This window comes from Diadema antillarum, unplaced genomic scaffold (assembly GCF_040938485.1).
Source record: "Diadema antillarum isolate AM-2024a unplaced genomic scaffold, OU_Dant_1.0 seq00000893_RagTag, whole genome shotgun sequence".
In the NCBI taxonomy this organism is placed as follows: Eukaryota; Metazoa; Echinodermata; class Echinoidea; order Diadematoida; family Diadematidae; genus Diadema; species Diadema antillarum.
Window position 1 is genome coordinate 823,843 of NW_027271756.1, and position 26,109 is coordinate 849,951.

The 26,109-nt window shown below is 39.8% G+C and overlaps 1 protein-coding gene across 1 annotated transcript; it reads right to left on the bottom strand.

The window, feature by feature from the left end:
* Window positions 1-1,094: 1,094 nt before the first annotated feature.
* Window positions 1,095-26,109, bottom strand: LOC139740972 (gamma-aminobutyric acid type B receptor subunit 2-like). Its single transcript, XM_071651557.1, has 17 exons — window positions 25,777-26,109; window positions 24,922-25,059; window positions 22,433-22,600; window positions 20,750-20,857; window positions 17,629-17,694; window positions 16,704-16,901; window positions 15,552-15,821; window positions 11,244-11,307; window positions 9,866-9,949; window positions 8,704-8,854; window positions 8,016-8,148; window positions 6,685-6,798; window positions 4,399-4,521; window positions 3,405-3,582; window positions 2,436-2,599; window positions 1,736-1,909; window positions 1,095-1,160 (listed from the first exon to the last, which is right to left on the bottom strand). The coding sequence occupies exons 1-17, from the start codon at window positions 26,107-26,109 to the stop codon at window positions 1,095-1,097; spliced, it is 2,532 nt and encodes an 843-aa protein (XP_071507658.1).

Below are 26,109 nucleotides of genomic sequence, written 5' to 3' on the forward strand. Positions count from 1 at the left end.
TATGATGATTTTTATATTCATCTTCTGTGGTCAAGGGGTGTGGCCTATTATCAAGATGACAACCTCGTGTCTAAACACTTCCTGAGTGAGAGATGGGGTTTGATAGGATATGATAATGTTGCCGCACAATCTCTTTTCTCCATGGAAGAGGAAAGTGAAGACATCATGTGTGCACATTCCTTTTTCTGTGCTATTGTCCGTTCTTAGCAAGTGTCTAACTTCCAGTGGAAATGCCTGCACAGTCATCAATAAAATGCAAACAAGACTAACTGAAATTGTTGTTGTTACGAGTTTTGATTTTGTATGTAGCATGATAAATGATATAATGAAGTTTCTTTAGCGAAATGCTAATGCGTAGGACTGCTATCAGAGAACACATTACCTAGTGGGCATGTATTCAAAATTGAAAGCCCTGGCAACTCTGTAACATGTATTTTCTGTGGTGATGGATTTTGTGCAAATATTTAGTGATGCCTGATTCCGGTATTGTAATGTAGGACGATGCCACGATCCATCATGTGAAACTGAGCAGTTATGGCCAAGAAATTTGTAAAAATTTCGAGGACAACATATGGCTCCCTTCCATATCCCACAAGAGATCATCACAGAATTCATGACACTTTGACCTAGTCTGTAAACTTCGCTACATGTATTAAACTTTACCTGTCAAAAATCATCAGACACGGATTGTCCGGGCACAGTTTACTGACAAGGAAAATACGATTTTCTGTTCATGTGTACAAATGTATCAGAGGGAAACATAAAGGTGCTGCTTTTATAATGACGTGTTAAAGTCAAATATCAGAAAATGTGTTACTTTATGGTGTCTTAGAATCAAAGTTTATGACACTTTTTTTTTTTTCTAGAATGATGAGGGAACAAAACGGACAATACTACAAGTATATTCATAACACTGTGTCTTTGGGTAACCTCACTATATATTTCTTTGTGAGCATGGCCAGATATACACTTGTAAAAATCATGTTGCATGAACATTTGATGCTACGCTGATCGATGAGTGCAAGGAACTTTTGACAGTGTTTGTCGGTGACACAAGGTGGGCCAAGGTACGCGGTGTAGATACATCTACTTCTCTAAGCAGACACGGCAGAATCAAGCCTCTGGAGCTCTTCGGAGAGACTTTTCAGGAGTCGACGTTTCTGTAACGAAATACGGGAGAATAACTAGCGACTGTGATATACACTGTAATACACGTATATAGATGTACATGTATTTATGTTTAGTCTTAACATGTCATTGCGTCACTGATTTTCGCGGTCTATTTCAGACGTCCAACAGGAACTTCAGTTCACATTAGTCAACTGCACGATTATAGAGCTCAATGAATTGCGGTTTTACCTGTTGAGGATGAGTCCCGAGTACACTCGGTCAAGTGTCAATGGGAAATACATGTACTGTACCATGTTACTGTATAGCAAAATCAGCCCGTCCTCACAATGAGTGGAAAATACTTTTTTTTTTTTTTTTTGATTGCAGTTTGCAAACACCAGGGAACATTTTATTTTGATAAGAAGTGTGACAATTACACTGTATTTGTCTGTCATGAACTTCAAACACTATGGGAAGCACGATTTGATCCGGAATCTGAATAAGCCACGTCAGTTATGACTGGGTATAATTATGACCATGCATTTCCTGGCGTTTTCCCCTCTGTCAAAAGTCCCTTTTGCAATTGGCGCCTCTTATCATTAATCACCTAAAGATGACTTATCACCTGTTCAAGTTCCAGGGACAACTTTCGGATTCCCTCGTCTGCAGATTGAAAGTGGAAAGTGTTTGTGTCACGAGCGGTGCCACCCCTGTCCAGCCGCACAGTGGACGAACGGCGGTGTGACATTGGGACCGACGCTGTCCTGTCTACACTGACGTTTCTTAGAAGTGGCCAGACCTGTAAACGAGACATTATATTGGGCATGTCATTCGGTAGATCCGCTCTATACTGTGATGACATTTTCTGTGCAGTCCCCTTCAATGTAACTGTAGCCATGGATTCTCCATTTTAAAGCGTAACACAAGATCTCAAAAATATTTGTAAAATCATAAAAAGAAATAAAAACGTGATTATGGATACATAAACAGTTTAAAAACATGCGATGTCATTCATTAACAGGGATTGAGACTGGCGCATCATAATGCACGTGCACTGCAATCGAATCATCTGTAATGACTGGAGGAACACATTTGCTGATAAAATAGCATGCCAGATGATTGATGTGATAAAATCTATGAACTTTAGACTACTAGTAGTCAGCGCGGTATAATCGAATGCAAAGAGTATACACTGTACAATCGTACATCATAAAGTAAACGTATAGAATAGGCGGTTCATGTACTGTACGTGTATCACAAGTACTGAATGAATTGATAAAATTGAAATAATGGCGGAAAATTCTAAATGAGGGGAAGGCCGATACCTTTGGTACGAAGACCAGACACAGAACGACGGTGTTGGCTACCAGAATGGCGCAGCTGAAGATGATGAAGCTGAGATCCACTCGGTAGACGAACATGGTTAGGGTGGGCACCGCAACGGCCATCGTCACGGCCACCGTGTACACGGAGAGTGCGATGTAGTGACCTGAGAGGATTCCGACAATTAAAACTAAAAATCCATCGCATACTCGTCTGTGCGAAAGGTTTGTTGAGTGGCTATTTAAACAGAAACATGGCAAAAGGATAATCTTAACAGCGGAAAAGAATAACGGAGTTTCCGAGATGCCATGTGTATATTCACTTTCTTGAGAAACAGGTTAGGTAGGTTGGAATTTACAGTGGGTGACGTTGTGTTGTGACTACTATTGTATTGTATTCCCTGCTTTATTTTAAAATATCTTGGTCTTATTGGGTTTAGGTAATGAAGAACAACAACTAGTTTAGCTTATTGGGATTCTGATTTAAAGGCGTCGGAAAAGGGATAGATCTTGAACGAGAAAATGCAAACACCACCTACCTAATGCTTCATCAATGACTTTAACCCATTCTAGATTTTAGAATACCGTAGGCAAAAAATCATCATCTCGACAACGTTTACTTCGTATCCTATATTGGAAAAAGAGTAAATGCAACAGGTAACTACATTTGCACAGAATTAGAAATAAGAGAAACATATGCCAATGTGAGGCAGAATCTGTTGCCTTCAATCTTCTAAACTGTGTTTGCCAGTTTAAGATTCGGTTATGAATTTAGTACATGTAATTCATGGGCTTTTGATGATTCTACAACTGACATGAACACTCTTGTGAGACTAAAATAGGACTCAAAGAGATACACTGTACTAGGAATGAACGTTGAGAGTTGCACAGTTCCAAACCACAGAAATGATAAGATAGGATATTCCCTGATCTAATGGGTATAACAGGTTTTCTTCTCGCGACTGAACTCACTGTCATTGAGATCAGCCACCGTGACGTTGCGGGTCTCCCAGGCCAAGAAGATGCCGAACATCAGTAGGATACCTTTAATGCCGTAGAGGACAACCCGGAAGTAGATGTGACTGGTGGACGCGCACCGCCTGACGGTGGCAACGTTGTAGATCTCCTTCTCCGGGTCGGTTTCATCGAGCTTGAGAAAACGGGAGGAGAGAGAGAAAATCAGGGGATGAGGAGAAAGAGATAAATGTTGGGGACGACTGTGACGGGTATGGTAAATGTGAATACTCTGATAATGTACAGTGTGGATGATGATGATGGGGATGATGATGGTGGTGGTGGTGACGATGAGTAGGAGGAGGGGCGGAGGAAGAGAAATAAGGTGCTAGTGGAGTACGGATGGAGAGGAGGAGAAAAGAGAGGATGCTGATTAGAAGCGCTGGAAAATATCCGACGAAGACGCTGACGATGATGATGACGATGACGACGATGATGATGATGATAAGTATAATGAATGCGAGATTGTGAGGAGATCAGGATAATGGCAATGATGTAGAAGAGAATGACGCAGGCAGAGTAGAAAATGGCACAAGTGAAGGAGAAGGAAACAACGAGACATTAATTAAGCCTTTTTTTCTCATGCAGGGGCGGGGGGGGGGGGGTGATACTACTGATGATCGAGATCCATAAGCCATCTACGCCTCCCCTTCGACAACACACTCCTTATGGGTACATTACGACACGTCGCTTAGGCATGTCAATTGTTGAGTACTAATCTAATTTACTGAAACGCACAATGAAGTTATTAATCAGTGATATAAGTGTGCGACGAAGTACATACTAGGGTACTTGCCCATCTCCTCGGAACATTATTAGTAACGAATCTGAACCCACTGCTTGCAAGAAATTGATTGGTCCCATGTCTGTGTTACATAGTCTGTGATGTTTTTGGAATATCGTGGAAAATGGGTTAATCTTGTAACGGTGCTTAACTCCTGCGGTGACTAACCTTTGGTTCTAGAGCATGAGAGCTGACGTAGAATTCATCCAGAAAGACACGCATGATAAGTATGGCCAGGTCAGCGAGAACGAGAGCGCAGACACACGTGATGAGCTTGGAATCTGGAAGGTCCTACGAACCACAATGTGAGCATAAGTTGAGATAGTAACGATGATAATTGGTTGCCACGACAACGGCTGCTTCCGTATGCTACTAAACCCGGAGAGACACGATTAATAACACTTGACTTTATTATTACAAGTTTGTTTGAAAAAGGAGGGAAAAATCCTTCAAAAGGAAGAAGTTGTTTTGTAATATTATGTTAAACCTTCGAAGGAGAGTGAAACCCAAATATACATGTGCATTGAGTGAATGCAGCAACATTAGCAGAGCACATCAGTGAAAGCTTGCGGAAAATCGGACAGTCTGTTCTAAAGTTATTCTTTTTTTATTTTAGTGCCAACTCTGGATGAGAAGACTACAATATACTGCATTATGTTCAGCATATCTTCACTTTTCTATAGCATAATCAAAGAGCACTTGACTTATTTCTTTCAGAAAGCAGGGGGAATGATACTACTCTACACATGCATATGTAATTACATCAATGACAAGTCGAGGGAATGTGTACTATCCATAAAAAAAGAATACTTTGACGAATTCTCTTTACACTTGTTTGCATCAATGTTCACACGTGACGTCACGAACTCTATAGTGCTAATCTTCTCATTTATTATGGCTTCAGCGAATTTCATGACTTTTCGACGTACAGGCCGTGTCACACCTTTCCGGGCAAGCCTTGCGTGCGACTTGCGAAGAACAATTTTAACTACCCGGAGGTCCCCGCAGATGACCCGCACATGACAGTACCTAGCACGTATCTCACCCGTAGTTACCCGGAGTTGCTCACGCAAGTCCTATTCACCCGCAGCCAAGTTTAGGCCCTGTCACACCTTTCCGGGCAAGCTAGGCGGGCTTGTTGCGTGTGGGGATTTTCCAGCACCCAGAACAATTTTTGCAGGCGGAAAAGGATTTGGCAAGCTTCGCATGCGTCTTACCTGCTGGACCCGTGCTACTTACATTCTACTTCCGTGTGACCTGCGTGTTAGGCGCATGGGTGTCGAGTGAGGGCTGACAACTCGGTGAAGGAATCCCTGTAAAGGAATGGCAGAAGTCCCAAAGAATGTCATTATCTTGGCCGCATACGGGGACTGCGAAGTACCTGCGTTACAGCTGCGAAGTACCTGCATGGGAGTTACCTTCGAGGTGCTGCCGCTAAGGGCCTCCTACTGGCGTTCTGCGTGGACCTCTGCGGGCAATCCCCGTGACTCACCCGGAAAAAGTTTTTGTCATGTTCAAAACTTGGATGCGGGTAAATCGGACTTGCGTGCGCACCTCCGGGCAACTACGGGCGAGATACGCGCTAGGTACTGTCAGGTGCGGACCAACTGCTGGGAGGTCCGGGTAGCAAAAATTTGTCCCCGCAAGTCAACCCGCAAGGCTTCCCCAAACACGGTGTGACAAGGCCTTGAACATGCTCAAAACTTGTTCCGGGTGAGTCGCGGGGGTTTGCCCGCAGAGGTTCACGCAGAACACCAGTAGGAGGCCCTTAGCGGCAGCACTTCGCAGGCAACTCCCACGCAGGTACTTCGCAGTCCCATTATGTTGCTCGTAGCTGAAAATGGATAGGTTTCAAAGCTCTCACGCAGGTCACACGGAATACACGCAAGTAGCCGGTAGATGGCACGCGTCTAGCAAGCAGTAAGACGCAAGTACGGAACTCGCCAACATTCTTGTCCGACCGCAGAAAATTCTCCTGCGTGCTGGAAAATCCCTACTCGCAACAAGCCCGCGTAGCTTACCCGGAAAGGTGTGACAGGGCCTTAACATCCTATTCGTCAAACTTCGCTGATGTGTTCTCATTATTGCTGCATTCTCTCGATGTTCATGTATTATTATTTGGGGTTTAATTCCTTTTGATAACGCCATTTTAATCTGCATAGTCACTATGGGGCATCCCAATAAACTTAGAGATTGGGTTTATTAGCGTTACTAAATACATTGCAATAGAAATTTGCAGAGTCATGATGGGCATCTCTTTGCTGCCGGCACGTGTTCGAAAAATCCTCCATAAATCACAGATAAAGAACCTGTGAGAGACGATGTCCATTCTTTGTGAGTATATTATTGTGGTCATATTAATGCTCGATTTCTCGAATTGACGCGTACTGTAATCATTGTATCATAATACAGCCAGTCACTGAATGCAATGTTTGCAAGTTCAGAACAACGTACTATTTTCTGCAGCTTTTTGACAGCCTTGGTGAAGATAGCGTGGATTCTGTATGTTTTGCCGAAGAGGGCGCCAAGCGCCAACGAAATGCCAATGCTTATGAGACCAGTATGCACCTTGATAAGGAAAAAAACAAAACAAAACAAAACAAAAGAGGTGGAGCTCACAATAATCATCGGAATGGAGAAATGGAAGAGTCCCAAGCAGAGCGGAGTGCGGCATTTTCAGTTCAACGCCGAAAACAAAAACATAATCAGTAAGGACCTGCATTAGGAATCAACTGGAATTTATTGGAACTGGAATTTATTGGAACTGGAATGACGCATAAATGCTTTGGGAAATTGAAAGGATCCAACAGAAAGCAAAGTAAAAAAACAAAACAAAGAACAAACGAACAAAAAGGATCCATATCAGAAAGTTACGTAACTGCAAAACTAAATAAAAACAACAACAAAAAGACAAAACAACCAACAACCAATAGCAAAAAGTAAAAACAAACAAACAAACACACACACACACACACACACACACACACACACACACACATTTCCCCGATGTCAGTTCACTTTTTTCTTGATACAAAAATAATGATGTCCTCAGTAAATGTTGTGTATTGCATTTGCGTTGTCACGAGAGAAGAATACATTTGAATATAATTGGCAAAGAGTATTAACGGAAGGACGTCGGATGATTTGTGGAAAATTACAAATAATGATATGTAATAAAGAGCAGAGGAACTAAAACCCGCCCTTGCGGAACGTCACACTTTATATCCTGTAAGCTGGAATTATGTTCAGCAACTAGAAACGAATTGTTTTCTCATCTTGACAGTAGTTCCTGAACCGAAAGGCCTTGTCGCATTCGTGAGATAATGATTTTTTATTAGAGTAACAATACATTTTTATCATAATTTTTATCGTTCATTGACAAGTAGATCATAAGGTAGAACAAATCCTGTCTTTCCTTTGGGCCTTATATTAGTCTTGCATCGCCATTCATTTTGATTAATGATCAAAACCTCTGACTTTATAAATCTATTACTTATTGTTAGTTGGCACATCGTTAAGAAGATTAAAGTTCATGTTTATATCTAAAATTGACATTTTGTTTCATTCTTCTAGTAGATTTAACAGATTTAACCAGTTTTATTTGATCTTGTCTCTCATGTTAGATCGATGTGCAGCAAAATGTAGAGTTTCCAATTAAAAAAAAAGGCAATAATCATTATAATATCTGCAGGAAAATGCCCCTGGGAGATTATGGGACGAAATGAGCTCTAAAGAGCTGCGTGTAGGAGGCTATTATTTTGTCCCCATAAATATGGGATACATACGTTACAGAGCACGATGAGACGGCGGTCATCGAACGATGTCGAGTCCAAGCCGGGGATGATGACGGACGAGTAAAGTATCAGGCACCCGATGATGATGAGGTTATTCAGTGTGGGACTCGATATCTTGATCGATCTACACTCGAGGAAAATCGATGATGTATAGTTATGACATTAAGTGCTGTATCAAAGCATCCTTTTGCTGGCAGGGAATCCAGCAATGTTGGGGTAACAAAAATAGCAAGGCCCTTTGGAAGTGTGGTGATAGCCCCAAATAGGGCATCCTGGTTTAAAAGACCATGACGTATCATTTTTATCGTTATCATCACTATTATTGTCATTATCATTATCACATGCTTTATTGTTAGATATACAGTCCTCCAAATATAAATTACTCCATTTATGCTGTAGGTCTATTCATTAGTAACCTATTTGACGAGTACTTTAAATTAATATCAAACAGCATTATCATTCACTTCTTTTCATTGTTTTAATATATAACAATAGATTACTAAACTTACGCTGTAACGGGATAAACTTCAACAACATCTCACTATTTAGAAAAAATATAATAATCAATGTTTGCGTTTGGTTTTTTACACAAATTACAATTGTCGATCCGTCAGTCATGACAATTCATGCTTGAAGCTGAGAGTCCGACAGATAGATCTTATTGACGCAGTAGGCCTACCTGTATTCTCGAAAGTGAATATTTAGAGATAAAAACAGCAATGCTAGCACAGCCCCGCAACCCGACAGTGCGTAGAAGACGTATCGGACTGTAGTTGACACGGTCTCCGGTACCATGCGGACCGTTACACCATCCACTGGTGTGTATCCACCTATGAGTCATTGAAAAAAAAAAACATGATAACCATAAAAAACAGACCGAGATTAAGTTATATTCATCGTGAATAACCATTGGGTGAGGGAAAAGCTGGTTTTATGTGTTTCTAAATACTTCCATCTCTATTAAGCACATTGCGTATAGATGTCAAAATGTTCGCCTCAAAGTAATCTCACGTAGGTGTTTTACATAATTCCTCAATGATACAAGAGATGATAAAATGAACTTGAAAATTGATAGAACGTCGACCTGCTAAAGAAACAATCAAAACCAGTTGCCCGCAACTGACGCGGACAAATCCCTAACTTAACGCTGAGAACGCTCACTTTCATATTCAGAGGGGACAGTTTCTTCATTTAGGCGGAGCGTCATAAAACAAAACTTCTAACTAAGAAAGAATGTAGCTAGTCTATCTCTGAATTCCTGTAAATTGTGTTTGTGATAATAATAATAATGCTAAAGAAAGGCAGATTAGATCAAGGTTAAAAAAACAAAGTTCGAGGTTTTTTTTTTTTTTTTTTTTTACCGTATATTGATAGTGAAAATACAATCGTGATATGATTTGAATTTTTCACAGTTTGGTTTATTTGTTTGTATGTTTTCCTATTCACTTTTTTCTCTTCTTTCAAGATTTTTTTTTTCTTAAAGATAGGTATCTACTATTTAAGACCCTTATCCACCATTACCATCTTACTGGCTATTAACTCAAATTTGGTGAATGATGTGAACAGTTTCGTCATATTGATGGTGACGAGCAATCGGTCTGCAATCTCAACACTGGGTGATTCCGAAAGTTCGCTAATCCGAAAATGAAATAGGCCTATGGTTAGTTGATCCGGAAATAGAATATGGTTCGTTAATCTGAAAGTGAAAAGAAGGTGCATACTGACGAACCTTCGGAATTACGAACCTTATTTCGTTTAAACGTATACCTTCGGAATTACGAACCTTATTTCGTTTAAACGTGCCTTCGGAATTACGAACTGTTATAGCTCTCGACACTTACCAGCCCATCTCAGTGAGCGATTCTCCAACGGGGTCAGTGACCCTTCCCAGTGAGAGTACGCCTTCACCCTCATCGTTGTGTTCCCTGTACGTGATTGATAAAAAAAAGAGCAAATTAATGAACAACAACAGCAACAACAACAAAAACAACAACAGCAACAACAACAACAACAACAAAACACAATTAAGCACAACAAACTATACACTTTCGACTGTTTAAGATATTACAAAAGGACAAACTGTATCTGTCTCAAATTGCAGTTTCCTTTGTCTTTCTTTCTTATGTTGACACAATATCGGATATAATACAGATTATCGTTTGTTGTTATTTTTGAGATCTTATTGATCATCTGAGTTATCAGTTGCTGTTTCTCAAAGTCTGGTGGTGATACAGCCTCTTCTTTTTTGTGTGTCATCGAATTTTCCTCGAGGTTGTAATAATGGTATCATACATTAAATTACTTCTTGTGATGAGCTGTTATGAGAGATAAATGATGAAAAGAGTAACCAAGAGACAAAGAAAAACCTGTCGAAGAAGTGAGACGAGGGAGTAGCTCGTGACCGCATGTTTCTCCCTTATGGTGTCACATTGCAACCCTTTTGCAACCTTATCTTGAGGAAATCCTGCCCACCCATGAATAACCTGTTCACCTGCCACCACGATACCCGGACTTACCTGCAATGTCATTGTGGGCATTACGAAGGAGAGCTCGCTCATTACCGCCTTTGTGGTATAACTTCAAGCATGCCCTAGAATTCTGTCTATTTTTGGTATTCACTTCCTTACGATAATCATCATTAAGCTATGATTTCTTTGGTACCACCATTAATTTCACTTTCGATTTGAGTTTTATCAAATGCATGCAGCGAGATGCTGCCTGTGTCGAAAATCGACCCGAAATGGCGACAAAATCCTTCGGAGAGGGGAATCTGATGAAGAAAGCAGACTTTCTCATCCTGGTTTGGTTTGTTAAGGTTTGCGTCGAAAATCCCCTTTTCAATATAGTACACTGCCCTCTCACCACTTATACAGTTGCTTTTGTGATTTGACAGAACAATACACCAAAAATTACGATTCAAAAGATCTACTGGTACACCATTTCATTCGAAGCAAGAACACAATTATTTACTAGACTAAGTGATCATCGCTCCTCTTATAGAGTAACCGTTGTTTGTCACCCCTTCCTTGAAAGAGTTAGGTATAACAACGTGAATAATTCCAGTATACTACCAAGTGTCGATAGAGGTGGAATTGCCATCTGAGTCTGGAAAATGTACGCATGCATGTAATTTCGTTAAAGCCGCCCATCACTGCTTTCATCATGACAGTCACGTACTCAAAATGATTCATTTGATAGTCAGAGAGGTTTTTGGCTCACCGACAAACTGTTCCACGTATATCAAGCTGTTTCTAACGCCCTCTTCGGCAATCTCGACCTTGTCCTGCAAGGGAAGCGGGAATACAATGCGGTAAAGCTACCTTTGTATCGGGAAAAATCGCGATACATTTTGGGTGATAACCTTGGTATCTTCTTTCTCTTTTTAAGAGGTGATGTGTTAAAATTATGCATCTGCTGATCACTTTTCTGCAGTGAGGTGCAGGAGTCACATAGGAAAGTAATTTAATTCACGCAAGCTTGAGACACGAGTCATTAAATTAGAGTTACTGAGTATTTGACACTCAGAGACGGGAGACCTTCTTCACCAACTATCGTAGTAGTCCGGCAGCAGAGGGGGCTAAGTACTTTTTCTCTGATATATTTTTTTTCTTTGTTGATTATTCATCTTTTGGGTCTCAACAATGATATTCAGGTGGGTGTGGAGCTCTCACCCTTGGGCAATTTTAATTATTCAAAATGGCGTCCAAAATGGCCGCCATGAAGCCGTAAAGCCAGAAAAATGTCACTGAAACACTAGTATTTCAATTAGAACACTTATCTAAAATATTAATATTAGTATAATGTCTTTAGTTGAGCAGAATGTGGTTGCCATGGTAACCATCAAATAATTGGAACAAACCTCAAAACAAAGTTAGAAAAGTATGCAAAATACACAAAAATGTTTGTTATTTGTGCGACGTGCACAAAACATCAATTACCTGCATACCCCTTACAAAGAAAGTCTTAATGAAGTAACTATTAACCTAGCCTTTATTTATATTTATAGTTGACATAGCAACCTAGAATTGAATTTAATTGTGAATAAGTGCCGAAGGATTGAACTGCAGTATAGCAATGATGTGAAAATGTAACATATTATCATATTTCAGGTCTTTACTCCACACATGCCTATATTGGTTACACATACCGGTACCTCCCTCTGTTATATGAAGTTGATATGCCCTGGTTGCCATGGTAACTGCTCAATGTCACTTTCAAGGACAATCCCATAACATGCATACATTGCAACAAAATTGTTTGACACTATTAAAGTTAGATGGCAAGAGACTAACATCTTTGTGTAATACTTATTGGTGGATAAACCGACTGTTAGCAGGGATGTGCATGGTTTCATTTGTTTCCAAGTTGTAATGTAAATAAAACCATTACAATGTGAAATAATTTCATGGTTTTGTCAAATTATTGGAACATACATTGCAATATTACAACCTGCATAAATGTCCTCAAAATCGTTCATTAAGTGTTATGTGAAAACAACATTTCAAAATGAGACTTCCTATTTGGTACAAGGTGAAGGCTATAATGAAATAACTTTCTCATTCATGACATTGACATCGATACATACATTGTTCGTAATAAACTACAATCCTTGAGAATGAAATAATCCGGTTTGTTTCATGATTTTTGTTAATTATCTTACTGTACTTGCCTGTAGTTTTTATTCATGAGTCATGCATATTAATTTAACCGAAGTTGATATTATACAAGTGTAGAAGGCAAAAACACTCTGAAAAAAGAAAATGTGTGTTTGTTATAATTTTCTGTAAAAAAAAAAAAAACATATTATGACTTACTTTTGTTGTTTCATTTCTGTAGTACATGTAGGTTTCTAAATTAGGTCATGTTAGTTTTTAAGATTCAGGTTCCAGTAGCTTATTCTTACTTTGCTTGATCATGCGAGGGATTATAGTATCTAAGACATAGGGAGGGGATGAGCAAACTTAAAGAATCTTAAATATCTTACTTGATTCTCACCCTATTCTTCCTTACCACTCTCTCTCTCTGTTCCCTTCTCTACCGTCTCCACTTGTACAACTTCAACTTCCAACCCATTTCTATCCTCCGCTCTTCACTTTTGCCCTCCTTACTATTCCCATGTGTCGCTTGCCTCTTCAATTCTCCTCTTTCTAGTCTCTTCTGCCAAGCAACGATGTGGTTACGTACACATGTTGTCACCGCAAACCTTTCTCCCTCAAACATGAAGAAGTTCCATTGCAAAATATCATTTCGCAAAACTTTACTTTTCACTGTAATACACAGAGCCGACGCAAACAAGGGGTGAGGGCTTGGGGGGGGGGGCATAATACATAGGAATATGTAGGGTCTTACCACTAGGATCCCTACACTTTTTTATATTTAAGAGGCACAAGAAAAGTGGGATAGGCCCCCCTCTCCTTTTTTTTTTTCTTGTCAGCTGATTCAGTCTATTAACCCCGGAAGTAGCACCAGAAAATAATAGTTAAGCCCTCTTCCCCCTTTGCTTGTCAGTAAAACCAAGAAGTGGCACCAGAAATATAAACTGGGCCGCCTCACTTTTAAAACATAGCGCCAGCCCCGATATGAGTGGTTCTTATAAGGGATGTTTAAGAATAAAGTGCATTATGAGTGTTTTAACTTCTTAAATTTTCATATCTTTCTATGCTTGAATTTAGGATAAAACCGATTTTGTAGCTAAGATTTATTTCTGGCTACTTGTAAGCCGATTTTTAATCTAATCTTTATGGTTTGACATCGTGGTTTAAGTCTCAAACAAGTAGCACATGTCTTCAAAAGGTGGCCCAACTCTCCTCAAGACATGGCTCAACTCTCCTTACACTGCAGAGTGTTAACATTTATTTTTCTGCAGAAAGTTTTTTAACTTTGGCAATGACCTAGAACAGCATAAGAAATTTTCATAGCTACAAGACAGGTTTATAGTTGTACTTCAATTTGGTAACAGACACTTGTTGTGAGCAAGGATTGATTAGGAAACATATCCAAAAATAGAAAAAGTGGCTCAATTCTCCTGCATCTCCTCTACTTGATATCATAAGATTTTCTTTAATGTATGAATTTTATGATGTTTCAAGACATCGTAGGCAATTATCTCTTCAGATGATACTCTCATGGTAACATGTATAACACCAAGAAAAAGGCAAGTTCCCATGGCAACGATGTAGTCAGTTTCGTTTACGGATTGATAAGCTTCCTATATACACAGGTTACTCATATACATTCTGAGACATCCCAGGACTATACATTCGTATGTTAAATATCATGTCTGCAACCAGCCAAAGAGCAAGTATCCATGGCAACCATCTACTCAGGTCCTTTAAGTAAAATAGTTTCTATGATTTTCTGCCAAACATTCAGGTCACCATGTCCCTCATGCAACAATCACACACATAAACCCGATTCCATATCATTTTGTATTTATTATGTGCATTTTAGGGGTTTTAAGCTAATTATTCAATGTTTACCATAGCAACTGTCTTGCAACAAATGTAAAAAATGTCTTATTCAAGTTGTTGGACCTTTGGACAAATGCTCCAATCCAAACATTGGTATAGTAGCACTTAAAACACATGATTACATACATTTTCCTAGTTTGAGGGCTGTGTGGCGGCCATGTTGGACGCCATTTTGAATAATTAAAATTGCCCATGGGTGAGAGCTCCACACCCACCTGAATATCATTGAAGAGACCCCAAAGATGAATAATCAACAGAGAAAAAAACTTTATCAGAGAAAAAGTACTTCGGCCGAAAAATGGCTTTTGGCTGCCGGACTGGCTGATTTCATGATGAATTATTGTCATATCACAAGAAGTCACCTTGAATTTACAAGGCATCATAATCATATGTTGTATGCCGGCGCAGTCTTGTAGTCTCGTGCGTTGTAGCGCTTGCAATGCATAAAAACCATAATTATGCTAACAGCAACACTTAGTTCACATTGTACATTTGCAGCCAAAACGTCGTACCTTATAAATACTCTGGTTAACCACACATCGTGAGTGAGACAACTGATTAATAACTTGACTTTCTTTCTACTCACCACGATGATTAACATCTTCCGTACTTTGTTACATCTTGTCTTCGATGACCAGGACGATAGCTCATATCAACTTAAAGATAATATCCGAGGAGGAAGTTCGTTTCCAGTGGACTAAACTGGAGGTATTTAACTTTAGTTAGACACCTGTTTCCGATACCTTACACCACTTCGTGAAGGAAGTTTTGAAATAGTTCACGGTATTCTTGAAATAGTTAATGGTACTGAAAATTTAATGTTAAGCTATACCACCTATAAGACCTGTGGAATAATAGCGAACGAGAACGTAAGATTTGCTTGTATGGTGGACTGTAGTGTATGTCATCGTCACAGTTTATTTGTGGTATAAATTCTGAACACATCCGAGTGCACGTTGTATCAAAATTGACGTTTGGCATTGATTTTGGATTCCGCTGTATCCCGCAGAAAAGCTATTGAATTTTGGTAAAGTACGAAAATATTCAAGTGATGTACCGTTAATCCGGTGAAGGAGACCTTGTGGGCATTTTTCAGCAAAATTTCCGACATTGCCGCGTCATCGTACGAAAAGCCTTCGAGGAGGTTCCGCGATCCGAGGCCTTCGTCATCACCAGGGCGCCTGGCGTCTCGCTGCTCGAGCTCGACCACGGACGCATTCAGGATGAGGGCTAAGGTGACGAGACTATCGTAGGCGTAGATGACGCGGCCATTGTCTTTCATTGCTCGGACGGTTTGCAGATACTCCAGGTGATGAGGAAGTGGTTTCTGACGGGTTGGATGAGTGGTTATAAAAGGAAGGAAATCAAAACTGACCTGTGTGCTTGGTAGATATAGACTGGGGTACCGCTATTAATTTCCGGCTGCGTGTGTTAGTGTGTGATGGTGTGTGTGTGTATTCGCGCCCGAGGACGGTCGCATGTAACTACATTGTATATGACTTCAGGTGTCATTGAATTGATATCCATTCCACTGCTAATGAGTTACAGAGTATAAATTCGAAAATGTATCACGATGATGGATACTATAGCATGCAGATGTGTCCGAAGAAGGAATTGCAACATTATCATAGATCGATAAGCACTTTCCCCTTGTGGGGACGTATACTCGTAGCCATTCATTATCTGACCACATTTAATATTTTGATACGTCAGAGGCTGATCGAGAAAAGCTGGCACAGGGACTCGCGGAACGGGGGAAAGTAAGGTTGGGCTGCAGCCACTTTTATTAGCTCATGTTTATTCAAACAAAACATGAAAAAAAAAAGCACAAAACACCGTGAATTTCAAAGGTTCACATCGAATGAGCGGGATGGGGCGGAGCATAGCACCTTGTAGTATAATCATATTTCCTGCTGATATGATAGCGAACAATCTTTCATTCAATGCCCCTCTCATATTATTTGTGTGTTATCACCATGCTCCCCTACGTTAATATCGTGCATGAGCGAGCGGTACTCATGTCGAACAAACAAGCATACAAACAAGCATACATACATACAGAAAAATAAACAAATACATTTTCAAATAGAATGCACATAGTATCATACTTTAGGGAGATTCCTTCATTTTTTCCCCCTTAATGCACTGATAACCTAAAAAAGAATAATTTCATTGCACTATAATCTAAGGCGCTGACGAATTGACTTACGAGGCCATTGAAGTTGATGAGATCGACCGCAGGGACGAGTTGGTCACCATCAAAGCCGATATGATATTGCAGCACTTCCTTCAAGTCTTCGCTGGAACAAGGTATCACTTCCGGATCGGTGACCTTCCACCAGTCTTCATGGTACCAACCGGGAACAATCCAGACAATTTTGGGTCCGTACAGATTAAGTCGAAATGCCTTGAGAGAGGAAGGTATAACAGAATACGTGAAGAATTTTTTGCTTACACACAACAAGGTTTGCGTCACAGCAGAAGGAACTCTTGATTACTGGGGGACACCTGTCCTCCAAGTCGAACCAATGAGATACTTTTAAAGTTAGATGCCAAATCTGTGACTTTTACCGATAAAAATGTTTCCCTTCTGCACTCTCAAACTCTGTTAGTTCTGAGTAATCTGTTGTTGTTGCTGCTGTTGTTTTTAAGTAACATTACCAACGGCAGTAAAGTGATGATGCAGTACGGTAGCAGCAGCGTTCTCTCTCACGTCAAAACGTGATAATAATTGTTACATTTATCTATCAATCTACTATACTAACAGTTCATATATTCTAATCTATCTGTCTGTTTATCCTTTGCTTCTCCTTTTCTCTGACAACCTGGTGATTGAGTTTCACCCTTTGCATTTTTTGTTCTTTTGACCATTAAAGTTTTACTTCTTTCTTTCTTTTCCCCTTCGCTTATCTGATTTATTGCGTGATTTAGTTGACTCACCACTCGTAGATTCAGACATTGCGCATTGCGATGAAACGCAGGGAATACAGTATGATGACTTTGATTGAGGGGAAATGACCACACACAATTTGAAGAGTTGGTATGTGATTACGAAAACGAAAGTGTCAAATAGATCCTTTGTGACGTGTGTCTCAGGTTCGCGTGAAAATTACTTTGAATCACTTCTGATTTACCTTGCAGAAAATAACCGCGGCCTCGTTCGGCAAGAAACCGGCAAAAATGATTCGGGCATCGTGTCTCTGGGAATAGTTATGCGAGAAACAAGAAAAACGAGTGATCTATACGGTCACTCACTTATACACAACGGATACACTCACTCATATCTTTTGAAACTCTAGTCATCTATTTCGAAACACACTTGCGAACATGTACAGTACATCATATCCAACACGACCTAACTGTATACAGTTTATCATTTTCTCTAATATAATGTATCTCTCACATCAACATTGACATTGTATTGTATGACTCTTGTGTGTCTATGTATCTATATCATGGCCATGTCTTACATGTATGCATTCTATGTACGTATGTATGGGTCTATACCACATGTGCTCTATGTATGTATGCGAAAAAAAAAACTAGAAATGAACATAATATTGAATTGAACTTAATTCAATTTCAAGTGGAGGAACTATGTTGGATTAATTGCTGCCTATGTCTCCAGAAAAACATTTTTAAACTATTAAACGACCCCTCGGTGACAGCTGTCTTTGGAACTTCAGTTTTTTAAACATCCTTGTCTCGTCACGGCCACCCGTTGTCATGGTTACGACGTGACATCACGTGACGACAGGACCGTCCGACACAAAGCAAAGGGGAAGCAGACAATTGTCCTTTTGTTCTTTCTTCTGAATGAAGATTGGATGCGCCCACAAAGTAGGACGCGATATTTTAGTTGCAGTCACCTGACAGTTCTTTATTCCGAAGGTTCGTCAATCCGACAACGAGATGAGATTCGTATAATTCCGATTCTTTCTTCTTCTTTCTTTTTTCTCATTTTCAGATTAACGATTTTTTAAATTGGAATAACGAACCTTATTCATTTTCAGATTAACGATCCTTTGGAGCAACGAACCTTATTTCAGAGTTCATATTCGGACTAAACCTTCGGAATAACACCACAATAGTCTGGACTAACGAACCCTGTTTTATAATAACAATATTTCGGAATAACGAAGATCTAGGTAAACGGAATTTGTGTGTTTCGGAATAACGAACATCATCTGATCTTTTCATTCTCCGGATATCTCCTTATTCAATTGAACTGATACGGCATAGTTGTATTGAAAGAGAAATATAGGAGAGAAGGGGGGGGGGAGAGAGAGACCTGTAACCAAAAAAACTGAAAGAAGGAAGTTTGTTTACATACCTGGAAAATGTCCAAGTCCTGTGCCCCGCGATTATGTTAGCTTAGGTTAGGAAATCGGTCAATCTGCAATTACCATCCTCTCAGAATTCATGCACGTGCACATGTAAGTGATAGTTTATATTGTTTGTTTTATATTCTAATCTGGACTCTCTTCCTTCCTGAAGGGATGCTTAGATATAACGATGGTTTTGCGGTTAGCCGGATACGTAACTTCATTTTGGAATTGAACTTAGGTGAACCACATCGAATGTTCTTTAGAATTGTGGTATTCGTCGAGGGCAGTTCCATGACATTCTGTTGCAATCATCGGCTCTGTGACACTGGACAAACGGTTTCACAAGCTGCGTTGCAGCATCTGCGCAAGTTATAGGTCTCTCTGATTGCTCTGAAGGGCAGCTTAAAGCTGATTGCAATCACGTTCGAAATTGTGATTTATTTATTTGTTTATTTAGACGTGGCGTGTATCTTGGTATCCTAACAATCAATCACAGCTGAGAGCTCGGAGCTCGTGCTTCTGAATATGGTGATGATAATAATTTATTGTTGTTATTATTATCATTATTATTATCATCATCATCGATATTATTATTATTATTATTATCATCTATATTATTATTATTATTTATTATTATTATTATTATTATTATTATTATTATTATTATTATCATTATTATCATTATTATTATTATTGGTAGTAGTAGTAGTAATAGCAATAGTAGTAGTAGTAGTAGAAGTAGTAGTAGTAGTAGTAGTATGAGTATTATTGTCATCTTTATAATGATAATAATGATGGGGTTTTTTTTTACCCAAGTTGAACGTGGGATACAGGAGTAACGCCGCCGGGGGCCCGGGAAGGTGGAATCTTTCGAAGAATCCCAGGAAAATCGAGGTTTCTATCGACTTAAATGTTTTGTAACCATTTTTTAATGGGTGCACGTCGCGGGTCAGACACCCAAGAGTCATACAGCAGTCCACGAACTCGACACTATGCAAATAAAGCCCACGAGTCCGACACTATAGGTAAACAAGGCCCACGAGCCCGATACTCATTACATCACGGGGCTTGATGTACGCTGTATCTGTCTCGTGGACCTTTTTGCCTGGTGTCGGACTAATGGACCTTGTTTGCCTAGTGTCGGACTCGTAGGATATATCATTTACGTATATTGTCGAGCCCATGGGCTGTATGACTCATGGACCTTCTTTCAGTTTCGAGCTCGTGGGCAATATAACTCATGGGTGTCGGGATGACCCCTTTTTTATGGCAAAAATGCGGGGGGGGGGGGAATGCAGTCTCTATCCCTCTCCACCTGGTTTCATGACCCATTGACTAAAATGTAACACTGGTTCATATAGTGCTACTGTTACTCTACTAATGTTCCAAAACTCATCTGTATAAGCCAGTTCGGGGTTCCACTTTGAGCATGAGCAGAAAAAGGTCATCTGTACCAGCAGAGCATGTTGGTTTTTAAATTCACTAAGATAAGCATCTGTGATGTAATGATTATTCAAGTGATCCTTGTAAGTGGTGCTTGCCAGCACATCCACCTGACAGCAAAAGTAGTATCTGACAATATCAATGGAAAGAGATTGCTAATACATTCAATGCAAAATAATGAAATGGATGCTTTCCAAAATGCCAATGGAAGGATCATTCTGGTCACCTGGTCCATGCAAGTTCATCCTTTGTTTGAACATGACCCTGATGAATTCCATGAATTGTTACGTTGGGCAAGCTTATGTCTTCTGTCGCTTGAAACTAGTGGAGTGCCTAATCAACTAAGAAAGAAGAAAGGTCATTTGTACCCATGTGCCCATGAGCTAACCCCGAACTGGCTTATTACGGTCATAACACTGATGTAGTGATTCCTCTATCCTTCAGAATATATCTACATGGCGGGCTTTATCGTCTGATTTGTTACCTTCAGGCTCTCGATTTGGACATCGACGCCGTCGAGCTCAGTCACGGCCTCAGTGGCGAGTACGGTGATGTCGGCCTGATGCAGCAGTAACGTCAACTGTTTCGTGTTCTAAGGACAGATATGAGGGCATAGCCTTTGATAACAGCCGTCTTGTACGTTCAGCTTCTGCGTGATGTTATCTATCGCCTAGTCTCATCACTCGGGATTTTTTATCGTGCGATTTCAGTTAAAGCTTTTTAGAGTCGGAAAAGTATGAACAGAATACAAGAGATATCCAAATACATCTTGTTTACATGGGTATTGTTTGTAAGCATGAGTTATACCTAAATTATTTCAAACCATTACAAATTAACATCTTGGCTTTGATACGTTAAGAACATTGACTGTCGATGTGTTGTGTTTTTCTGAAGGACTTATCCCTCTATTGATATTTGATGAGACGGATCCACGAATTTCGTAAGGGGGGGGGGCGCACGCCCCCTCCATTTCTTTCCTTTTATTTCTTTTGTTTTAACCAAAAAAAAAAAATATTAAGGGGGCGCGCCCGGTGCGCTCCTCCTGGATCCGCCACTGGTATCGAAGCATAGAAATCAATGTTTCTTACTTTTTTCGTTTACCATCATTCTATCCGTCTTTTCTTCCCTATTCTCTGCTTATGAGAAACACACTAAACTGTTCATGAAAACCTCTTAAAAAAAACTTTTTCACAAAAGTTATCAGTAGCAGTGATACGTTTGCATTGCCAATGATGGAATGTTCTCTATTGTTAGACAAGACAATTACTTTCAGAGCGACCCTCTCACAGAGTTTGTTGTCGAGTTGTTAAATCCCTCTGTGTGTAAAGACAAGACAGAGCGTTGCAGTGGACCATAGTAATTCTATGCAGAAATGGCATTGCCATGTGCTGAATTTCCTATCATTTAGTTTGGTCGTGTTGGCACGAACATCTAGTTCTGATGAGCTATGATTCTAATGCGGATAACAGCTCTCTTTGAAATCTAACCTTACCTATAAAACAATAATCTCACGTCTCTATTGTCCATATTGTGCTGAGAAGTTCCTTTTGGGTCTGTGAACATTGTCATTTTGTTAAATAACTATAGACTTGAATAGAGATCATGTAGTAAAATAACTCCTTTTATAGGGAGGCCTACTTTCTTGATATTCATCTACGTAATTATTTTGTCCTATTGATGTAAATTTAATCACTTTCTATGGTCCATTACTTATAATGATTAGTTGAACAACGGCACAATTTGAATAATCATTATTAATTCATATTTGAATAAGCGCATGTGCAAATGGGGTGTCCAGTAAACATGGCAAAGGACAATAATCGTAGACAGTAAATTACCTTAGACATAATGTTATGATAATTGTATGTGTGTGTGGGGGCGCGCGTGTGTGTGTATGTGTGTTTATGTGTGTGATATAAAAACCTACAAAATAGTTTTAAACGCTCCATCTCGACGGGAAAGCGTTTGCTAAAGAAAAAAAAAACACGTTCGTGATCGCATTCTTCATCAGCGACCATGGATGCCATATCTATATCAAACTTTAAAAACCGTTTCTGAAGCAAGCACACACACACACACACACACACACACACACACACACACACACACACACACACACACACACATCCCTTTATAAACAACATGAAACATAGTACGCTTCTCTCACCTCTCTGAAATATTCCGTGTCTTCGAAGATAGCAGCGACACGTTTCCATCCCATGGCTCTGACAAATGCAACCCTGGCGGGATTGTAAACGTCTTCGTCCACTGTCGTCTGCACTGTTAGAGGGTAGTGGGCGCGGTCCTTGAGTGTGCTCGATGACGCCATTGTTACCTTCAAAAGGATATGTGCACTTGATGTAACAATACATGCGTAACAAGAATGTAAACATACAAACACACCCACATACACCCATTTGATTATACTCACATAATTAGATATTGCTTATTTACGGATCAAATTTTGAATGAATATTATTTTTTTCTCTTTACTCTGTAAAAGTGAGAGCAAATGACGAAGCGATAAAAAGGTGAAAAAGAGGAGGAAGTCAAATAAAGATCGACGGACTAAAAATATTTTAGGGCAGTCGTTTGACTTGCCAACAACAAAATCTTGATGTTTCTTTTTTGTGTGCTCACCCCACACTTGAAACCAGATCCAAAAAACAGAGCCATTAACCGAAATATACAGTTACCTGGCTGTTCTCTTTTCAGTCGTAACAAAGAATATGACCCAATTTCATGAAATTTTAATCATTCTGACTCGTATGAAATTAACTCCGAAATATTTTTCCGGGTTACTAACACAATTGCAAGCCTCTATCAGGAGTAACCTTCTTGATTTGCGGGCATACTTGGAGAATGTACATTAATCATTATGGTTGCCGTCAAAGTTGAGCAAGTAGAGCGGACACATTTAATGGTTCATTTTCATTCGGCATGTCACTGATTTTTGGCCTCAAATGTTTCATTCAGGTTTACTTTTGAGGAATGGAATTGCAGCCCTCAGAAAAAAACATATACATACATATATATATATATATATATATATATATATTCTTAGTTCGACAATGATACGAATTGAAAAGAAATGCATCGATGTACCCTGCGAATGGAAACTGTACATAATATTTTGTCATTATTCTAAATGGAAAGGAGCGTTTTTATTATCTACATCAACTGATTTTTGAAAATTCGTGTCATTACATTTCAACAGCATTGTCCACTTACGATGTAAGTTCATGATTGTTGAAAGAGACGATCAAAGCGGTACGGGGGACGGGTGGGGTATAGCTGTACAAATATAGTCTTATACTACATAATTACTTGAACTTGAACGCAGGTAATTAGAAATTCTGCAGCAAGTAACATAATTTTGAAATCAAATTTACAAACTCACAATAAGACTAAGCATAGACTTCAGCATCTCTCAACTATACGGTCTTTAACCCTTAGTCAATATGGAACAGGCATAATAAAATTTTTCTTGATGTCTGAAATATATTTTCTCCGTGCAGACGATAGCACTGACCATTTCTAAGAATATTTTCCTTGGATTTTCGCGTTCAGTGTTTCAGTTCATCATGATGTATTCAGCTTTTCATTTCCAAGTTTACATGATCAATTACCTTTCTGAAATACATAGGTAATCGTAAGTTTATGTCCTTGAACAAACTGCCATTATCTTAACTTTAATGGAATTTCTTACACAGTCATTTTACTTCTACATTATTCGGGAATCATCTTTATATCAGAGATTTTTAGAAGTAGAGTAGACATGGTAGAGGAAACTAATGTTACAAGTATCGTACATACATATCAACGGAAACTGACGCGCACCTTGAGTGTTATAGAAATTATAACTCAATATCAGTGATCTCGATGAGTGACAGCGCGTAAAATTCTGTTTTTCACCTTAGAGAGCCTACACTATGGGAACTGACGTACACTTGCACCCTCGCAAAGCGTACAAATCTTTGTTAAATTTAGGAATTTGGGGAGACGCAGCATTGTCAGCCCAGAAGTCGCGTAAACGCATGGATCACGCAAGAAATTTGAGCCTTACGCGATACATGCGCGATTTGCGCATTTCATGAGTTCATCTGACATGGAACCTTTGGACAACGTCGTAGTTGTCCGCCGAATAATGTGCGCCGGATCGGCGCTTTACGCGATTCCAGGTTTTGAGCAGCTCAAAACTCGGCTTCGCGTAAGAGTTTACGCAGTATTGCGCTGTTTTACGTAATTTTTGCGTAGTTTGCGTAGTTCTTACGCGGACAATGCGCGAAATATGCGTGGAATACCAGTGATTGTTCGCGAAAATGTCGCCGCTATCGCGTTCATGCGTGAATCATGCGCGATTGATACGCAGTTCATTAATGATAATGCGCAGATTATGGGTGGTTTTCCGTGGACCTCAGTCGTCGCGCACAACCACGTATGCGCCCTATTTGGGGCCCTTGCGTGCCTATGCGCTGAAAGTGCGTGGTTTGTTAGTGATTTTTTTCGTGATCTTTCAGTAGTTCTTGCGCAATTCATTGGTGATTTTCATCTCGTAAATCAGCGAAAATTCTCGACGGACAAGCACGCACAACCAAATTACATGCGTGATTCATGCGTTTACGCGACTTTTGGGCTGTGTGACCGAGCCCTTACCTGCACAAGATTGTATTGGGGCACCACTTCGTTTAGAACTGTAGCCACTCCAGACAAGAATGGCCCCCAGGCCATTACTATCGGCGGCCCAGTGGTTATAAAGTCATTAAGAATTTGTAAAGCAGCAGCGGGGCTCCCCTATATAAAAGAAGGAACGAAAAAGACCATATTTCATCTTTTTACATAGATATTTCTATATGATTATGAAACATTATCATTGTTAAAAGTAAAATAAGTTCCTGTGTACGTTGTGTTCAATAACACTCCGATAGATATCGTTGTAGCCACAAAACGTCGCAACAAAATATCGATGAAATCGGAAGGGAAGTGACGGGGATTTTTTTTCCTATAATACACATATTGCCGTTCAATAACCTCATACTGTAATTTGATTTCATTTCAAGTCATTTCACAAGTGCCAACTTGGACCAAATCTTGTTCAAATACGCCTACTTAATGCTTCTACATTATTGTCAGATGAAATATCATGATCTTAAAGCTCGATTGTGCATCGAAACATTTCACATGAAATGAGGATTTTCTGTTTGGGTGTCAGTCTCTTGACTATATGACAACATGAAGACAATACGTTTTCTCGAAGTGACCGAGAGCATCATGAATATAAACCCCTCTGAGTTTGTAAAAAACAGAAAAAAAAGAAAATCAATTCCACATATCTATGATTGTGATTCAAACAAATTGTTTGAAAAACAAGCAATAAAACATGGTAGTGATTGTGTGTGTTATAACAAATTCGTGTATTATGGATGTTTACATATGACAAGAGTAAGACGGACAGAGAGAGAGAGAGAGAGAGAGAGAGTGTGTGTGTGCGTTTAATTCATAGAGACTCACGTTGGTCCAATTCCAGCGCATGCGCAGTTGATAGTTGTCGAGAAATCCGGGCAATTCGTTCACGTGATCGATGGCCGTTTGTACCGTATCGGGTAAATCAGCAAACGCCTCCTCTCCCTCAAAGGGGAAGAAAGCCCCGATGTAGATCGGCGTCTTTCTGTAACTGCCAGTCGTTGACGACACGCTCGACGAAAAGGATGTCGAGGTCGGTGACGGCAACTGTGCTTCTGTTGAAGAATGGACCTCGGTGGTCGTCCAGTTAGAGGTTGCGATGCAGTGGACGCATAGAAGCAGTGAAAGACGGGTAGCCTTTTTTAGCACAGATACAAACAT

Coding starts and splice junctions, on each gene's coding strand:
- LOC139740972 (XM_071651557.1), bottom strand. CDS start 26,109: ATGTTTGTATCTGTGCTAAAAAAGGCTACCCGTCTTTCACTGCTTCTA. Junction 2,600..3,404: donor GGTGGCTGATCTCAATGACA/GTGAGTTCAGTC, acceptor GAATCCTCTCAG/GTCACTACATCGCACTCTCC. Junction 1,910..2,435: donor GTCTGGTCTTCGTACCAAAG/GTATCGGCCTTC, acceptor TCTCGTTTACAG/GTCTGGCCACTTCTAAGAAA.